Here is a 21,236-nt window from a genome sequence, read left to right as displayed (position 1 = left end):
TTCAGAAGGCGGCGAAAAAAAGCGGGGGCGGGCGGGGATGAAAGTCGAGCAATTAATTCATAGTTGCCTTATCACACAGCCAACTGTGCCATTTATATTCGATCGTGTTACGATTATACAGTTATTATGAAAGTTAATTGTTTAATGTGATTTGAAATCTTGATGTACGTTCACACGACATGCTGATTTTATAAATGTTCGCATAAATCACAATCTCCTGATCACGAATTAATACCTCCAATAGCATTATTTTAAAGCTGCACTCCCACAGAGTGATAGTTTTGACAACTTTTTTATTTCTGTCTTTGAAATGAGCCAATTGTTGCGAAAATGTCTGGAAAACAGTGATATAAAACTGTTGACAGAAGAGCAGATCGCAGTTTTCATATTTACGTTTAAAAATTGATATTTTATGGCTAAAGGCGATACTAACGTTTCAAGAAAAATGAAGTTGCGGCAGTTTACCCAGAAATTGAGATCTGTACTATTGCCTGTAATCTTATATAAGTATGACTGAATTGAAGGCACTGATACTAAAGTGGGCTGATTCTGAGACAAAAACAATAAATAAAAAGGTCAAAACTGTCTATTTGTGAGAGTGCAGCTTTAAGGTCTAATCGAACGGTTACATGTATATTCCCTCCCCTTTCTGAAAGTGCGTTAAATTATTTTTCACTCATAATTTTGTAATACACTCCAATCTTATAATTGGTTACAAATACTTTTCTGACATGTATTAATTATTAATATATTCATATGAATTAAGTACATGTTTTAAGGAACTATTTATCTTCGGTTTAATTATGATAATTATGCAAAACCAGACAGCTAAATAATTGACAGCCCCGTGTCATTCAGATGTTTTTTGCCCCATTCTGGTTTGAAGTCTATAACAAATGTACCGATCATTGTGGGCAAACGCTTTGCTGTGTGGAAAATATCACTTCAAATTATGCAGGCGCTTGTCAATTTCATCTGTCAATCAAGTTAGCCGTAAAAAGTGAACGTGAACATAACGTAATAACGTCATCAGGCAACGTTACGAGTACAGGCTTAGAATGACGGTGAAACATCTAGATGGTCGATTTAGCCGCGAACGTTTGAGCGTATAAGTGAAAATTGTATAATTGTTTATCGCTTAGTTCCTTTACGTTCCGAGCGAGTGGTGTTTTTTTATAATAGAAAAAGGAGTTCACCTGGATTTTAAACACAGTTTTCGTTACCTACATGCACACGCTATACTAATATAGAATTGGAGTTTACGTACGAGAAATATACCTCGTGGGTACATTAAGGACTAATTCATATACCTAATGTTAGAACGAGATATTACCCGATTGAAATTTGGACATATATTGTTTGATACCAACAGATGATGGGCTTCCACTGTATAACGTTCAAACGATTTTTACTTCAACATTGGAGTGTATTTGCTGTGATATGTTTAACTTTCCTGGTGGCACAGACGGACGGACAGAGATTTAACCCGAGGGTAAGTCACTTGCTACCATGAACGGCCTTTTTTATGCGTGTTCAATGTGTTGATTCTTTGAGACCAGAAGCTCATACTCATTTTGAAACGTATAAACTACTGTTGACAAACCTGTTTTTTCGATCCCAAAACTGATATCAGGGAAACTCATTGTTTTAGGTTTGGATGAAAACGTATACATTTATATAACTACAATGATAAGAATAATGAAGTCGATTTCCTTATACACATGTACTTTGTCCTTAAAGACATTTTACAGACCTTCCGTTAGCCTTCCAGAAGCAGGATGCTGTGTTATCCGCATGTTAAAGATGCACTATTACTCCCAAATAAGATTTAATACATTTAATACAATTGTTTTAATATACCGAAAAGGATGAACAAATGTCGAAAACAATGATGCTTTTAAAGGATACAGAATTAAATTTAAAAGAAATGTGTATAAAACACGGTATTTCTACCTTCCGAGACCATAGTAGATCGCAGTAAATCTTTTAGCATTCACCAATCATTTAATAATTTTGCGTTCTCAGCTATTAAATACACGATTATAATATTGTTAATAGTAATTAATATTTTCCATAAATGCATTATTTGATGAGTAGTTGAGGGTGTATCACTCAATTTTGTTTTTGTTTTACATGTGTATGTAATGATTTTCAATATAAGTGTCACTATAGGAATCCCGTTGAGCTAGTTCTCTGACATCTAATATTACATATAAAGTTAAATATCGATGCCTTGTGACCTTATATTATTTTGTTATCATTTGAAAGGTTTGTAATGTGTACAATAAATAAAAAAACAAAATTCTTTTTACATAAAGTTATAACAGTTTGTATATTAGCTTTTCATTCCATCGAACGTAACGAAGAAATAATTTGCAATCTGAGAAAGCCACAAAAACTTGTTTGTTTTATTATTTTCGGTGCTTATCTACATTGTATTTCCTTGCTCACAAAACCCTTTCTAGTGATACCAAAACAATATGGAGTCAGCAGGCATGTATAAGTCACATATTTGTGGGTCGGTTACCTAAAATATCCCTTTTAAAGGCATTCTGATAATTGTATTAACACTATTTGATGGAGTAAATGTTTTTATTGTGAAACTGCTGAAATATGCCGTCTACTGTCTTAATTATATATGTACACTTATATTTGTTTTATGTTTAGTTGTAATTGGATATTACTACCTAAACTCGCTTTTACGAAAACCTGATGCTTTGAAATTTTGTTCCAACGAATACGTTATGCTTTGTTATCCTGCTTCTACGAAAACGTTATGCTTTGTAATCCTGCTTCTACGAAAACGTTATGCTTTGTTATCCTGCTTCTACGAAAACGTTATGCTTTGTAATCCTGCTTCTACGAAAACGTTATGCTTTGTTATCCTGCTTCTACTAAAACGTTATGCTTTGTTATCCTGCTTCTACGAAACACTACTATCATCATCATCATCATCATCATCATCATCATCATCATCATCATCATCATCATCCCGTCTATCATTTTGCAAATGATACAGCTGTAGACAAGTTCCCCAACGCATGTGCAAAACATCAGGCTGCAATTTTAAGGCATTTATTACTACCATTCATTGTGTTTTTTAAACTATTGTTTTAAAGACGAATATTTAACCTCAACGACAGTATAAACATACAGTGTTCTTTTGTAATCCTGCATATTGATACATTCATTTCGAACGAAGCAAACAGGTTATATGTCTTTAGTAAGTGGCCTGCAAATATCATTCATCCTAAGTTGGACAGTGTGTCAAATGATACTCATTTATCAACATAAAAACATAAATCATTGCTAATTTAAAAAACATAAAAAAGCCAATGGCTATAAAACGCGCGATGCATTTCCTTGACTAACATTTGAATATAAAACATTTAAGGTAGGTTCGAATGGAAGTAGGAGTTTGTTAGTTGAACTCTTGAACGCTATGTTTTGATGGAGGGAAACATGAATTTTTCATATAATTTTGTCAATATCGTTGCCGCTTGACAACTCCACATAGAGATCCTTATTCATAGAGCTTACCGAAACGAATAGAGCTCTTGTTTCATATGGTATATTCGTGCACATGATTTCGGACTACTGTTTTATGATCACTACTCGGATAGCTCATCATCACCATCATCATCATCATCATCATCATCATCATCATCATCATCATCATCATCATCATCATCATCATCATCATTATCATCATTGTCGTCGTCGTCGTTGTCGTCATAATCACCACAATTACCAGCATCAGTAATGTCAGCAGCAGCAGCAAAAACAGCAGCAGCAGTATGATCATCAGCATGATAATCAACATTATGATCATGATGATATTTTTACATCATATATTTGTTGTTGTTGTAAGTGGCCTCTGCCAGGTTTTGAATCATGTGTATTAACTATGAATACCTTTAAAGATCTACACTAGGAAATCAAACATACAATTAAATAAATGCCAAACGGTTCTATCTACTCCTGTATTTAATGTCATTTAAGACCGCTCTTTGCCTTTAAACTGTCGACACACCTTAAGGTTCTTTATAGAAACATATGAGTGATGGAGGTATCTGTCAAACGTAGGATTGGTCCTTTTCAATATCTCACTTGTCAGAGAATTTGATATAACTCAAATGGTTTTAAAACTATGAGTTTAACAGTATCGGTTTTTATCATTATTAATGTAACATTATATCGTAGTTTTTATTTTATTCGGTAAAATGATAAACCACAGAATTACGTTGACTTATTTTTCTGACTGATGTTTTTTCAACTGTATGTTGGACAAGACAATAAGAACATTGTACAGTATCAACAGCTATCACGAGATCGGTTAAGGTCATTAGCATGTGGTTTATTTTTTAATTCCTGTTGCATCCCAGTGCATACACGGCAAGCGGGGAACCAAATCATAAATGTTCTTCGCAAAGGCTTTTTAGAACTGCAGCGGTTCACGCCAGAATATATCGTATTTAAAGGGACATTGACAGTTTATTTTTATGTAGTCAAATCCAAACATCTCTATGAAATGTATATAACAAACCAAGGTGATACGATGGCATTACCATTGCTGCGCTTGGTCACTATAAATAGAGGGTCAGTATTTACTGAAGGAACATTGCTGTGTTTCTATTTTAAACCCGGACCATCGGATTCTGAAGAAAAGCTAATTTGAACCTTCGTATTTTCGTGGCAGCTCAATTCCGCAGTTAATAGTTTACTGATCCGTTAAACATTGATAATTGACATTGAAACCACCAAGGTATTGTTCGAATAAACAAATTGGTTAAGGAAGAGATGTTCTTTCAAACGAATTATGTACAATGGTAGGACAGTCTATACCAAACGATCTCCATTGTTTAAAGTAATGGTTAAAGGCTACACGTATCTTCATTGGGTACTTTCGACGCATAACCTTAGTTTTGGTAGTTACACACAAACAAATTTACACTTTTAAGTGGTCTACATTTTATTGTGTAAAATACCTACTAAATTGGCCAGTCACAGTTTATATATATCGCTTCATCTTATTTAAATCAATAACGGCTGACTAAAAATTTACTGAAATAAAGGTATAGGAAAAATTGAGAAATATTGCCTTCTCATTTGAACGTGTATATGAAAAGGGCGCTATATAAGTTTTGTAAATAATAATAATAATAATAATTTGACAAAATTAAATGTTGACCACTGACCTGAGTACGACCTACTCATATGTGCTTAACCTAGGTATGGAACTTCGTAAAAAAACAACCTCAAAACAAAATCCTAGGTGGCTCTTTGTTTTTGACATTATGGTCCGGTCTATTATATCCAAGTAGAAATGTATGCAATAAATTATTAAGGTAAACAAACATCAGGTTAATGATCATTTCAAAGATCATAAGTCTTAATCAAGTACTAAAATCAGTCTTTACAATATTTTCATGATTTTTATATAGATTAATGCATTCAATAATTCACTTTGTTAAGCCACTGGCTTACTTATTTTAATTTCCGTGTTAAAGTCATTTATGATGTTGTTAAATCAGTATTTTGCGGTCTTTCTTTCCAGTAAATCAAAACTCGTACGAGTTGTTTTGACTTTAACCTGACAATGATGATTACATAGTGTGTGTTTAATAGAGTTCGTGATGAACGACACTATAAGGTTTTATTGTTTAAAGTAGTATCATGATTGTTAAAGTACGAGCATGACTTGCACCATGATGTGCACTTTTGGTGTCAGTATTAAAGGGACTGGACACCAGAAGATACCAGTGCAAGAAAAAAAGAAAATAGTCAAAAACTAACATAAAGTTAATATCGTTGTGTACAACGGATTGAATCTTACTTACTGATATATCACATCGCTTACGACACATGTATTTTTCGCAGTTTTACCGTATTTTTCAATTCGGAATTTACTGGCTTTGTCTACTACGTAAATACCAGTATATTAAAAAACGCGTTGGTATAAGTATCTGTACTAATCATATGATTTTCACATGCGTATATGATACTATAAACATACAAACCAGTATGCGTTATTTTCAAACGGGTAACCTCTGCTGAGCGACGAAATATTATTTTAATCATGTAAAGTGATTTATTTTAGGCCTCAAACTAGGTCGTATTGACAATACTATGCTTGTTTTGAGGAGTTTCTTTATTTGCCGATATTAGGACCAGCTGGTGTCTAGTTTCTTTAATAGTGTGCGTACATACTCAACTTCAGTGTCCGTACCAGTACAATAGTAATACCTATTTCGCTGGCCGTCTAAGGTCTTACTTCAACATTTATTTCTTACAATTCTTGATACATTTCTAGCAAGCTTTTCAAGATCTTTCTCCAACATTTATTTATTACAATACGTCGTTTTTGTTTTGTGGCATACGTCACGCGATTAGTTTCTTCCTGACCTAAACCTTATGTCTTTAAGTAATGGTAAAATGTTGTTAGTATTTACTGCGTCGCATAACCATTAAGCTCAAGTTTTTAGTGGTCAATAGACTATTGCGTAAACTACTAACTTAGTGGGCTAACAATCACTTCTCATACCAGAAAATATGCTGACTAATGCTACGTAGGAAAAAGATAAACACAGACAGTCATTAAATAACGTAGTGTCATAATATTTCAACTCGGTATACAGGAAATGCGCGGACAAGAAAAAGAAATAAGTGCAAAGTAACCATTTGTGCAATTTACGAAGTTGTCCGGAATTTGCCGAAAATGTACGATTGCTGTTTATTTTGTATTTTCATAACTAACGGACATTACCGAAATTCACCGTGGCCGAATAGTGGCGATTTTGGACAGACGACAAAAAAGACTGGTTTAAAGCTCGAAATGTCATAATATTGTCTCTTAACGTGCGTTAAGAACGTCAATATGTCTTAATGGGTGCTAAATGATTTGTCCCGTGGTTGTTATAGCGTGTGTTAAGCCACACTCGTTGTCGGCTGTCAAATATCTTATAAAAATGACATTTCTATCGTAAAATGTAAAATAACACGCGTAACATAGAAAACGTTGTTATGACTTCATCTATTTGATCTAAAATCCGTTGGTGTAAACCTATCGTCTGCTTGTTGCGATAGTGTGATTTTGATAACTCAGTTTGTCTGAATATGTGATGCGTTTATTTCGGTGCAATTTGTCAAACATTGAATCCAAAAAGCTTGTCAGCCTCTGAAGGGCCTTACTAAGATGCTCCGTTAGACAAGCTCCCCTTTTATGTATGCATATCCCTTTTTATATTTTTTGTTAAAAAAACATATCTCCCACCTCAGATAAGTAGATCCAAAAATTTGTCCATGCTAGAAATTTGCCTACGGACAAAGATAAAACAAGTACCCGTATGGAACTATTTTTTTAATGTCATCACAAAATTACATCCCTTGTTGAAAACCGTCGTCTGTAGCATTATGGGAACCTTGTCTTGTGGCAATATTCAAAATCCTAATTAATCATTTCTCTTTTTAAATGGGATCATAAAACAGTTATTGCAAAACACTCTACGCTCGGGTTGGGAATCTTACACTCTTGGCCATGGAAGATTCTTATATTCTATCTCGCCTGTTGATATGTGTCTGTGTTGTGGTTTTTCTCTGACTGTGCTTCGGAATCTTCTTAAAAAAGGTTAAACACATTTCATCTTAACTGTTAAAGTTGGTATTGTTATATTCCTTGAATAAAAACATTCTTGTTGTTCGTGTTATCATTTTTAAAAACTCAAGATAACTTATTTTAATTGCAGAATATACATTAAATACACCTCTTTCTACCTTTCAAATAAATCAGTTAAAGAAATGGTTGAATTTAAGGAAAGTGTACAATTTCAGCTTAAGATTCTGTTTACATTTGGGGCTAGGGTTGGAGCGAATTGCAGAGATACGCCATTTTAGAGTAAATTAAAACAACGTAAAATTTTGTGAAAAAAAATCCATAATATCATTTTATGATCTCACTTTTTTATGTGTTGTAAATGGTTCATTATGTGGTTTCTGTGTTGCATATTTATTAAGAATTATTCTTAATGAATTGTATGATATTCGGAATTTGTACTTTTACCAGTTGTATATCATTCTTTTCAAGCATGTGCTTTTTAAATTATGAGTGCGTTTACTTAGTAAACCGTTCATCTTAATAAAACACATGCACCAACATATGCATTTCAAATTCCTGTCCGTGTTATTAATGACTCGGTGCGTGTTATCTTAATTGTATGTTTATTAATCCGTTGGTCCATTACAATAAAGATTGTACTTGCAATGATCAATTAATTAATGATTGAAACATGCGTGGCTAGTACAAACCATAAATACGTGCACTGTCAAATATTTATTTGCAAAAATAAAACTTATGCAAAATAAGATACTTAATTTATACAATTATGAGACAAAGCAAGTAATGTTTATGCATATTTTGTTATTAATCGACAGCATTAACTTAAAATAATATATGGGGATAAATTGGAATGTAGGCCACTATCACAATAGCACTATCGTTGGATATTTGCGAGGCGTTTGACTGAATAACACAATATCTTGTAATATGTATATTTTGAAACAGAAATACAACATTAATTACTGCAAAACTGAAGGACAATCTAAACCTACATAAACTTCAACTAAAATACTTAAAATAGACCCCCTTTGGATTCAAATAATTGTTTAAGTCACACATGGGGATGTGACAGGGGCAAGCCATTATGCACCCATTATAGGGCGCAGGCAGACCTTTATAAACTCAACACCAGAAATCGAAAATTAAAAGCGAAATGTTGAATAAGGATTGGCGTATGTATGTAAACGGGATAACGAATTATTTTTCATAAAAGGGTCTCACATTGATGTTTTCAAAAAAAAAAAAACTACGGAGGATGGAAGGATCTTAGTTCTGTCAGTGTGTCAATTTTTGTAAAAACAAATAATCAGGAATCAATTTTTTGATATATAAAAACAATATTGGGGCAGGGAGTATCGGACGGGTGCACGCAATGATGAGAACATCGATAACTAATTTTCTATGGAATAAGGAAAACAATTTTATGTCATTGTAACTCACTTAACTAAAACCTGCAATCTGAATGGCTGGCGTCATCTAATTTGCGACAGATAAAAACTGTATATGCAGTCATATTAATTTTAGTGCATTACTCTATTTTACTCATTTGAATATAATGTTTTAAAAAAAGAAGCAAAAACGTACAATTTTGAAAAGATAAGAAAGCGGAACTTTGACGTTTATCAAATGGGAAATATGAGGCCACGTAGCTTAGAATTAAAATCCCCATTTTTAAGGTTAATATTTTTTGTCTGTACAATAATCATATGCTTTTTTGTTTGTTTAGATCATTAATGTCAAATGAGTTAAACATAACGATGCATTTAATTTAATAAGATGGTATATACAGTTTTTAACCATTGCATTTTAACAGTCATTCCGATTGCTGGAAATTAATGAAGTATGCAACAATGGAACATTAATACGATTTTTTGTACATCTATCTAGACGTTGTACATGTAAGTGTGTCAGTGTGTCTTTGCTATCAAGAATAGTCAAATGTGTTCACCTTTTTATTCATACAGTTTCCGTAGCTTTATTCAATCTTGTGTCAAAACATGATCGATCCCTCCCATTAGTCAAATTTACTATCACCTTTAGGTACTGTTTCTAAATACATGTGGGCTTGATGAATAAGGGCTCTCAATGCGAGCACAGTCGTAAAACTTAGTAATGTATGTACATGCATTAAGAACTTGATGTTCGGAAATTATTAAGTTAAAAAATGAAACGGTCACTTTATTCCTAAATGTAGGATTTCTTTGAACGAAATGGCAGAACTATGTCATAAATGATAATATAACTAGAGCACTATTTATTTATTTCTTTTATATAGTCCCATTTGGAAATCAAACCAGCATATATTGAATCATACATTTACTTCCATAATTAAAAAGTAAACTCTTTACGAAGATATATCTTTGAAATGAAGTGCTTCCGTGAACAACAAAGTCACGTATACCTGGAGGATCTAAAGAAAATTCACATGTGGTTCTATCTTCGCTTAAACCTATTATTGTTGTTGATGTATCCTAAACTCTGTGGAATGTTGAACATCGTGGTTTCGTCCGTCGCCCCTTAGAATTGTGTGACATAGTAACCAGAACCTGGAACAAGTCCCTGTGTTTAGTTTATAAAGGTCTTCCTGTGCCCTATGATGGCAGCATTATGGCTTATGTGTTTATGCATGGCAACGTTTATGTACGTCATGTAGTGTGAATGTGCAATAAATATTACCTCCTGGGTGGTTCGCTTGAAACATAGGGACTTGTTCCATCTAGTATTGGTTACTATGACACAACTATGACAAAGGAACAATCCACGTGAGATTTCTAGAATAGTCTCGTATCTTCTTTTTTTCTCCAAAAAAATCATAAACAAAAGTTTTGTTTTCCTTGGCATTTTAAAAGCCGAGGGACAAGACGCGATGTTCCTGACAGGATTCCGTAGAAATTCACAAACTAGTCACAGACTGTTGATATCTTCGGTCAAAATGAATTTCGACTTTGCCTTACGATGGAATTCTAATTGCTATTCTGAAGACAGCCTTCTGAGGAAAAAGGATTCAATAAAAGTGTCAATTGTATAAATGTATAATTACGCATTACATTTTAATGTAATATTCATAGGTAATGCTGACCTGTCACTTTATAATTGGCAGCCGATGTAATGTGTAGACGTTTGAAATCAGCAATGAAACCTTTAACATTGATGTGATAACATTTCAGTGGATCAATTCTATGTGGGTTTTTTTCGCAAACGAAATGTAACCCACTTTTTTTTAACTTCAATAGATCCAATAATTGTGACAATCATTTTTTCTAAAAGGGGACACTAAATATTGATACCATTTTTTATTTCAATGCATTATTACTTCGATGATCAAAACAAATAAAAACATATGATATGTTTTTAAATAAAAAAATAAAAGCATTTATATATTTTTTATTATATGTTTTTTTTTTATAGCTACGTGGCCACATATTTCCCAGTGAAAAAATAAACACAACAACATATGGAGAATGTTTCTTCTCTGCTGCATACGTTCGTGTCATTTGTTTGCTTTCAGTTTCATGTTTTCTAGAATTATTTTCAGTTCTTCCATTTTATTTATCATATCTATACTATTAGTGGCATAAGTTGTTTAAATTTTTTTTTTTTTTTTATGATTTGTTTAGATATAAAATTAAGGCATTTCCTGTGTGTTTATATTCTGAGTAATGCATTTTACCGTCCATTTATAATTCGGTTTCCTTTCGCAGGAGGATATATACAGTAAATGAAGCAAACAGAATAATAAACGAACCAAAGGGCACAGAAAACTTACTACATAGAGTTGATTGGCTGTTTATCAAGCGATAAACTTGATTTTTTTCAGAAACTGCAATATTATTCCGCCGGATGACGAACAAAGGTTCTATAATACTTGACGCTGATTGGCTATGAACTATAACGTATTAATTATTTTCAGGACCCGCGCAACTTCCCGCCACATGACGCACAAAGGTCAGCTCGAGGTCGAGGTCGAGATCCGTTCCCTAGCAACAGGAGATTCGATACCAGAGATGATTTGCGAAACAGGGCCGACGTGACTCGGGAACGATTACCTGATTCGGTAAATATTATATTTGCGTGTTTAAAGGTCCGCCTACTGCCAATCATCCGATACACAATCGCAAAGTTTTGCGTTGACAATGTATAAGCCAATGAGACTGCATTTTAAATCAGTAAGATGACTTGAAGTAATATCTTAATGATTAAGGAAGGCTAGGTTACAACGCTTACCCGTCCCTTCTTAATCATCATGAATTTACTTCATGTCGTCTTTCTATTACATAATTCATGTCTGAGAGGCTAGGAGATCGTGATTGATCTAAAAACATCCTCGGAGAGAGGCGGGTGATCGTTACACCTATACCAGGGCTGGTATTCAAAAGAACAATGTAGCTAGTCGGATTACATTTTATTAATAACTGACCAATAGAGTAATTAAGTCAATTATGAATGACCATCAGATTAACTTAAATTGCATATTGAATACCGCTCCTGGAGTTCACCACTCTTATCTTCAGCACGTTTATCATATTTATTTTCAATTTCAAGTGTGTTACCTGCATACTCGCGTTACAGGAAAGTCACGTTCTTCCTCATCGTCTGCAACCCCGGTACTTTTTTCCGCTAATGCTACATTTATCACATGAGCAAATTGATTGATAAGATATTGTTTTTATAAATAATAATGAGATAGCGGAGAAAATCTTTGCAAACAATGAAGTCGCATGTTAAAATGTTTTGCTTTTAAACCTATACGATTAACAATGACGTCATACATACATACATGTTACTCAATACAGAAATGAAACTGCCTGATAAATTATTCATGCTAACGTTATTGTCTTCAATGAAACAGAGCGTAAAAGTGTGCCGCGGCTACACGACACAGGTTATCGGTTTAAATCCGTTCCTTTTTTGCTTTTTACTTGAATAAAACATACACAGGAATTTGCATTGCATTGTATTGATGAACGGATGCATGGCTTTTGCATTGATAAAACATAGGCAATGACTTGGCTTGAATAATTAAGACGTTTCTGAACAACCCTGAGTGTTGACTCGAACTTGAGACTGCAAAACGTTTAGTTGGGCTAGCGTTTACTTAATATAATAAGCAAACTGTTTTGATTGGTTACCCTATTGCAATGCAGTACATACACTGCAAGCGGGGAACCAAACAGCAAACGTTCGCCGGAAACGCATTTAATGAACGCATGGCTGTTCGGGATCAGGAGACCTGCACTTTCCCTAATTTTGCATTTTAATTCTATGTAAATAATTGCCTTTTTTATGGATAAAAATAAAAAAATAATACGATTTTTAAACGGGTAATGAACGCGATCTAAATTGAAAAAATTATATTTCAGGGCAGACGGAGAGACATACCCTTAAGGCGGGAAAGGGAAAGGGCTATATTTAGAGATGGTCTTTCAAGAAGAGATCACCTTAGAGGACGTAGTGCGCGCAGGAATATTCCAAGCGGTAGACGAGAAAGTAGTACCAGAATAAATAATCTGGATTATCGCGATCCTTATTTTCGCGATGAACGTTTTCGAGGGGATACCAGAGACAGGTTCATAGACAGTTCTCGCTCTAGCAGATTACCACGTGAAAGAACACGTGATATACAATCAATGCGTGATGTGACATCCCATCGTGACTTCATAAGTGACTTTGACAGACGTCAGACAGGAGTAGGCGGGAATGAAAATATCAGACGCGCGACTTTACCCACTCGTGATATTTCAAGGGATTTAACACGTGAAAATAGACATTTAGAAGCGTTTACCTCAAAACCAGTATCAAATTTTAGGCCAGTTCCCGCTATAAGACCAAGTGTCCAAACAGCGCAATATATTCCTATAGTTAGTCGCTATAACCATTTTAAACCCTACCCCAGACATATTGTTCAGAATGTCGATTATAGTAACTTACATATAAATGTCCGAAATAGGATGAATCCGAATAGTGTGCAAGTACATACGAACAATTCCAATGCAAATGTTCAAACAAACAACCATTTACGTCAACACAGTCAAGTTTCAAGTCCTCGTGCACATGTGAACGATCCCGGTCCTACTGAGACATCATTTCGCCAAACTTTCGTACCATCCGTTATCCCAGATGTTCAACCGACCGGAAGGGCCGAAGTAGTGACAGGAAACATCAATACGCATGTGCAACCATCAGGAACGCCAATTCCAACGCAAGCAGTCCAGCAGGTGCCCGTACAGCAATTGGCTGCAAGTACCGCGTCACAAGGCACACCGATGACGTCATTAACGAGGGCAATATTTCAAGCACTTGGCCTTCCGTCGGATTCTCCCGCACAGACGTCTGTACAAATCCCAAATGGCGCTACTTCACAAAATACGAATACAGGCATTCTAGGTTCAGTGCTAGGAATTAATCCAAATGCTGTTTACACGCACAACGTTGCGTCGTCGGTGAATACAATTTATCAACCAAACGGTCTTCCAAGCATAGGGTTTCCAACATACCCGGCCATGAATCGCTTACTTGGTGCCAACCACTTTTATCCCGGGTTGTTTTTCGGCGGGGAATCGCCTGACTCCCCGCCCGATCCGCCGGATCCCACTCCACCGGCACAGAAAGCTACTGAACCTACGCTTGCAAACAAAATTGCTAACGCCCTTCAAAACCCTGATCCAACAACTTTAGTTGACGTGCTAGTTGCTGAACTTTCGAAAGGGGTGGCTAATGTAAGCACTCCCGTAAGCGAGGGTAGCAACGGTAATAACGGAGGTGGTGGGGAAGAGGAAGAGATTGAATGGGAGGATTTACCGCCCACTACCACAACCACCACAACTACCACCACCACCACAACGGCACCAACGACGACGACAACTACCCTTGCTCCAACAACAACGACGACACAAGCCTCTACCACGACTTCACTACCTACGCCACCAAGTACAACAGTATCAAGTCTTGTTCAATCGTTAGCTCAGAGAATAATCTCATTGTTAACACCAAGTAGCGCAGCTATCGGAAATAAGGCGGCACCTCCGCCATCCATAGTTGACCATAACGCGCAACTACTGAATTTAAAGCCAACAGCAAATTCTGCGTCAGCTGATAAATATATTCCTGCACTAAATAATATTGATCCATCTTCTTCACCAAGTGTTCAAACCACCTTTCGACCAACTCTTGGAATGGTTACAGAAAATTCTCGACCAAATCTACTTTGGAATCCAAAACAAAGACCGCAAACGAATTTCCATGCTAAAGACACAGCTCCAAGAATACCCCAACACAATCTAACATCAGCAAACATTGATGTAGTTCGACCAGCCCTTATGAAACAACAAGCTCCAAGAGGTCGGTTTGGTTCTCCTTCCCAGACAAGACACACTGTCTACATTATAAGAAGGAGGCCCTCTAATCGGATACCGAATGTGAACGCTGGTGAGTCACAATCTGGCGTCAACTCTAAACCTGTCAATGTTATAACCAGATCTTCGTCGATCAAACAGATCGCTGGTCTGCGAGGAAATGCTATTCAAACACCAAAAAGTCAACTTAACATTCCAGCTGTATTAGAAAGCAATAAGCAATCTATGGTTCCGCAGAAAATCTCTTCTGGAGTTAGTTCCCGTGATGTTCATAGACAACCACAAAATTCACAAATCGGTACTGGCAATAGCGCACCTGTTGTTATTCAACGCAACAACCATCAACAATATCAACAAGGTCATGAACAAAATCAACCTCACGGGCAACAGCAAATGCAGCAGCAGCAGCAACAAAAGCAAAAACAGCAATACCGACAACAACAAAAACAACAAAAACAACAGCAGATACAAGTAGAGCACTCCCAACGCCAACAACAACAACAACAAAAACTACAACAACAACAACATCGACAACAACAAAATCAACAACAACAACAACAGCAAAACCAACAACAACGACAACAACACGGAAAACAACAACAACAACAACAACAGCAGCAACAACAGCATCATCATCAACAACAACATCATCAGATTCAAACACAACCTCTTGTTGTTTCAAGAACTGATAATAACTCTGGACCACTCAACGTATCCCCGGTTGAAGCCATTCAAAGTTTACCACAATTGCCAACTCTGCATGATGTTGGTATAAACGCAGCTCAGTTCATGTCAAGCAACGACATCGGGGGGCTGAAGATTAAGAAAATTCCAAATGCGCTATCACCAAGAGTAGATCTGGCACCACAGTTTAAACCTTTCAGCATCCAGTCTCCAAAAAATGACATTCAGCCAGTTGCGAATACGAATACAGCTTTTTCCAATTTAGGCAATATTGCCGGGGCACCGATCGGTGTTGTTGACATTAAGCCAATCGGTGCTAATGATATCACAACGTCATCAAACGTTAACATCAAACCAGTGCCCGCAAGTGTGACGTCATCACAAAATGGAATTAGGACAGGAGCTAATGGCGGTAATGGTGTATATGATCTTTTACAGAGTTTGAAGCTACTGCTAGCGCCGACAACACATCAACCTTCCCCGACGACAACACCGACACCGACAACGACAACTACACAAGTCCCATTACCTGTGAGCTCTGATAGAACTGATTTATTCAAAAGTTTTCAGCAGTCTTTACAATCGGTTGGTGTTGTGGAACCTGGAACTGTAGATTTGTTAGCAAGTTTGCGAAATTTGCTTAGCGGACAGGATGCATTAACGACAACTCCAGCCACAACGACAACTCCAGCCACAACGACGACTCTTCAAACGACATTAGCATCAACAACACCAGCACCATGTACGCCTAGGTCTCCGGAATTTACCTGTGAAGGCAAAGACATGTTTTCGACGATGGCTTCAATGAGCGCCTGGTGCCTTGGAATGTGCATCAAGAACGCATGCGTAGAGACCGTCTGCACGTGCGGGTGTAATATCACTTCCGGTTTGAAATATCGTCAGCAAGCGAGAGCAAATCAGCAGCTGCACCCGTGGGGTGGTCAGAATCCTTGGCAGCAAATGCGTCCGACATCAACGCCTAAACCGGAAGTGACAACTGATGAGCCCCCGGAAGAAGAAGAGTACGAGGCGGAGGACGGGACCACAACGCCTGCGCCGCCGTCCACGACGATGCATTGGTTTCCATGGGGTTTTCCACCGTCGACTCCATCTCCAATGTTGGACTTCAAATTGAACCCGTTAGACCAGCATAGTTCGAGTGCCCAAAAGAAGCACGTTGCGAATATCAACAATGTGGCCTGGGGTTCCGAGGCGCAGCAACGATTGTCAGAAATGGCGGTTAGCCCGAAGGCGACACCCGCTAAAACTGAACCCACTACTGCAGCGGCAAGACTTCCGGACTGGGGAGGCACAGAATGGCAGCTTCCGGCTCCCAAACCCGACCCCACCCCGTCGGGACGAAACTGGCAACGACGACGCTTGAGAGCGAAATGGAGTAGGAACGAACGTTTCAGTAGTTTAATCAATCCGGAAACACAGCCGACCAGTAAACCGGAACAACCTGCCCAACCCGCCATGCCTTCACAGATGTGGTCGGGATCGATGCCAATGATGGGGATGCCCAATATGATGATGCCAATGCCGATGATGATGCCATTTCCGGGTCAGTTTGGTGCGGGTATGAGGTTTAACTGGAGAAGTCCATCTAGCGGGGAAGAAGGTGGAGGAGAGGGTGGAGGAAACGAGGCTAATGATTAAATGATATGAAATCGACTGCGTATTGGTCTTAATGACGTCATTATCAGGGAATGATATCAACTCTTGGAAACGAATTAAACATTGGGAAATGTTTCTTCTTTTTGGATTCGAAGTGAAGATTTTGTTTCGAAAGTTCTGATTGGTTTAGCTTAAAGCCTCATTATGAAAAACTTCGTTTTGTATAACCTTTTGGTTGAGCGTTTCATCATTTCCGGTCTCATGCATTTATGACGTCAGTAATAGTCTACAAATATGCCATAGAGGGCGTGATCATTTCTAGTATTTATGTTGTAGTTAATTTATTGTTGATTACGCTGCCTGTGCTCGTATTTATTAATACATTTGTTATGTCTCAATCGCGATTATAAAAGCGATAAGTTCACTAGGTGTTGGTTAAAACTTGAATGTTCCGTTGACTATGCAACTTAACCAGGGACAGTATTCAATATAATTATTATCCTTAACCTTAGATATGCATCATATGCAACCTGTTTTTACTGTCCAATCAAAACACTTGAATTCTTATCTTAAAATTAAGAAAAGTCTTATACTTCGAATATTTTAATATGAATAAAAAACATGTTTCGTTCTTAAAACTAAGAAGGGAAATGCATTTCGATGAGTTTGCGCTTTGTTTTTGTTTGATAAATATAACCACATTGACAAAGTTCACGAATATGTTCTTCTTTCATCGTAATTGCCAATTAAATCAAATTTCTCGAAAAGCTATAATTTCAAGATTAATTAAATTCAATTATACTGATTGATTGCTTTTGTCACATGGCAATCAATTTTGTTGCAACTTTTTTGCGTTAAAGGGACTAATTCACAAAAATTATGGTAAAAAAGCAACAAGCGGAAAGTCGTTTAAGGTGACCCATCTATCAATCTATAAATGCATATCATTGTTACTGGTAAAGTTTCATTTTCAAGTTACAAAATGTAAAGTTTGAATATTCTGAAAGTTTTCACCGAGAGCTTCTATGTATAAACATTATGTTATTAAAGAAATAAATTTATAACATTGCTAAATGATCATATAAAATTTCGATATTATACCTTCCTTTACATTATCCTATGGCAATAGTAGAGTCATTTTGATGTTGTTAAAAATGTAGGCCATGTAAAATAACATAAAGGTCTATAAAATAGTTTAGTATAGTGACAATCTCAATGTTAAAATCTAAAATGCACATATATGCATCCTATTGATGTTAACATTATTACCATGTTAACATTATAACCATATTTCAAATAACAGAGAATTAATATTGAATGTAATCTGTATCAGAGATATTAAACAATATTACACCATGGTTAAATTAATTTCGTTAATATTATTATTGGAGGGTCACTTAATACCAGTACACATTTTACAAGCAATTATTATTTTTGATGTCTGACCGGATAAGACGTGAATAAGTCCCTTTAAAAATTAACAATTCATACAATCTATCAATGTTCAAGTTTTGTTATCTAATGTTATAAATGCACAATATTGCATATTAAATCATGAAATGTGTGAAAAGTACGCAATAAATTTAATGTGTTCATCACATATATTTTCCTGTTTCGTATTTATGTGTTATTGCTGAGGCGTGTACTTCAATCGCGGTTAAACATCTGTTTAAAATAAGTGACGTCATAAGCGACAATGAGTCCATATGAAGAAGAAAAGTGATGTCTTACTTTTTCCGAAGTTTCGTGCATTATAACCTTTTTGATACAGATTTTCAAAAAGGTTCTTTTATCAAATTGTACTAATTGTTAAAAAAAATAATTCTATATTTTGATAAAATCTGCTGGTTTTTTTTATTGTTAACATGAATACAGCAACAGGTCAGTTTTTGACGTCATATGGAATGAAAAGTTTTAAATTACGCACTCCTGGATTTTATCAACGTTTTTCCTTTTTGTCTGAGTTAGAGTTTGTTTCTTCTTGAACGATGTAACACCATGCCATATATATATATATATATACCATACTAGTATGTTTGGTCGTTTTCAGCGTTCACAATGACAAAATGACTTTTTTTATTTTCTAATGTTGTCTTAGGTTGTTCGTCTAATAGTATTTGTCTCATATTATTTTTCTGAGATTATTTCTCGAAGTCTATATGTGTGAAATTGTCTTAAGTTATTTGTCTAAATGTGTTTGTCTAAACTGGTTTGTCACAGTTTATTTGTCTAATATTTTTTGTCTCATGTTATTTGTCTGAGATCGTTTCTCTAAGTCTATATGTGTGAAATTGTCTTAAGTTATTTGTCTAAATGTGTTTGTCCTAACGGATTTGTCTATGGTTTTGTATGTGAATTTGATTGTGTTAACTGATTTATCGAAGGTTATTTATCTCATGTTATTTGTCAGAAGTGTTGTGTCTAAAGTTATTTGTCTGAAGTTATTTGTCTATAGTCATTTGTCTAAAGTGTTGTGTCTAAGGTTATTTGTCTAAAGTTATTTGTCTAAAGTTATTTGTCTAAAGTTATTTGTTTAAAGGTATTTGTCTAAAGTGGTGTGTCTACAGTTATTTGTCTAAAGTTATATGTCTAAAGTGTTGTGTCTAAAGTTATTTGTCTAAAGTTATTTGTCTAAAGTTATTTGTTTAAAGTTATTTGTCTAAAGTGGTGTGTCTACAGTTATTTGTCTAAAGTTATATGTCTAAAGTGTTGTGTCTAAAGTTATTTGTCTAAAGTTATTTGTCTAAAGTTATTTGTTTAAAGTTATTTGACTAAGGTTATTTGACTCAAGTTATTAGTCCAAAGGTATTTGTCTATATTGTGTTAAGTTATTTGTGTCATTTTTTATCAAAAGTTATTCGTCTAAAATATTTGTCCATCGATTTAGTATATAATTATGATGACATTGGTTCTCACGTCAGAACGGTGACCAGTAGGCGGCGCTCTTAATAAAGCGTTTTTGTTTTTCTATTGTCATAATAAGAAATGGCCATACATTCTGTAAAGACATAGACAAACGTTTAATGTATTAGATATCATGTAAATGCTTTTTTTTGTTAATCTCAAATATCGTTAAAACTGTTTTCATTGATATTCATAACGACGGATAATTGAGATTGAAATATTATAGCAATATTTGTCGAAAGTTTTTTCATTGAAATTAGATAAACGAGAAAATGCACCTGTATAAAACTATTAATATTATTGTGTTTTTTCTTCATTTTGACAGATCTTATATGTTTGTAATGATATGATATGCACTTACATGGAAAAGTCGATGATTCATCTTTTACTTGTTATATTTAGACATTTAATTGACGCGTCTTTTCCCCATTTAAGTTATGCAGTTTGTGTTCTAATAAACTCCGGTTTAACGTTCAATATGTTTGTCATTATTTTAGAAAAGCACGTCAATCTTTTTTGTTAATCGCGTGCGTTCAGCGGTTATGGTAACTGTGCAGTTACCGAGTCACATTCGGGATTTGGAAGCGCCAGGAGCGTAGCTAGACCAAATTAAATACAGTCTAACCCCGTTGGCTCGAACACGTCTGGTTCGATTTTCTCTATGGCTCGAACTGGATGTAAAGGACCGATTTGTTTCTATTTAATGTAAACATTAACGATTGGCTCGAATTTTCCTAGGCTCGAGTTATTTTCGCCGATGCCTGGTAGTTCGAGCCAAAGGTGTTCGACTGTATGCAGGTCCGTTCTTGTACGGGACACGGGGCTTGGTGCCAGGGTGTCCTGAAGCATTTTGAACTGTACGCTGGTACACTTGAGAGAGGAGGTTTTACATCAGATTGTTCTTCATATATTTGCTATACGGGTTGCGAGAGGAAGGGGTGTCCCATCATTTTGAAGAATACACCAACGAAAGAACCATTTATAGGCAATTTCTAGGTTTTGAACGCCAACATACAGTGATATTACGACACACGTTAACCTGATACCATTAACCTTCGATGATG

At 35.7% G+C, this 21,236-nt stretch overlaps 1 protein-coding gene across 1 annotated transcript; it reads left to right on the top strand.

Moving 5' to 3' along the window:
- The first annotated feature begins 1,048 nt into the window (after positions 1-1,048).
- Positions 1,049-20,626, top strand: LOC128221920 (methylcytosine dioxygenase TET-like). The gene is made up of 3 exons (XM_052930605.1): positions 1,049-1,492; positions 11,526-11,669; positions 12,976-20,626. The coding sequence occupies exons 1-3, from the start codon at positions 1,373-1,375 to the stop codon at positions 17,308-17,310; spliced, it is 4,599 nt and encodes a 1,532-aa protein (XP_052786565.1). The 5' UTR covers positions 1,049-1,372; the 3' UTR covers positions 17,311-20,626.
- Positions 20,627-21,236: the final 610 nt, after the last annotated feature.

Source organism: Mya arenaria, chromosome 16, assembly GCF_026914265.1.
Source record: "Mya arenaria isolate MELC-2E11 chromosome 16, ASM2691426v1".
NCBI classification, from domain to species: domain Eukaryota; kingdom Metazoa; phylum Mollusca; class Bivalvia; order Myida; family Myidae; genus Mya; species Mya arenaria.
The sequence above is the reverse complement of the archived record's forward strand: the minus strand, read 5'-3'. Positions and strand labels throughout refer to the sequence as shown.

What these genes read in the sequence shown, in the direction of transcription:
- LOC128221920 (XM_052930605.1), top strand. Translation starts at nt 1,373, where the DNA reads ATGATGGGCTTCCACTGTATAACGTTCAAACGATTTTTACTTCAACAT. An exon ending in GACAGAGATTTAACCCGAGG is followed by an intron (nt 1,493 to 11,525) that starts GTAAGTCACTTG and finishes AATTATTTTCAG; the next exon opens with GACCCGCGCAACTTCCCGCC. An exon ending in GGGAACGATTACCTGATTCG is followed by an intron (nt 11,670 to 12,975) that starts GTAAATATTATA and finishes ATTATATTTCAG; the next exon opens with GGCAGACGGAGAGACATACC.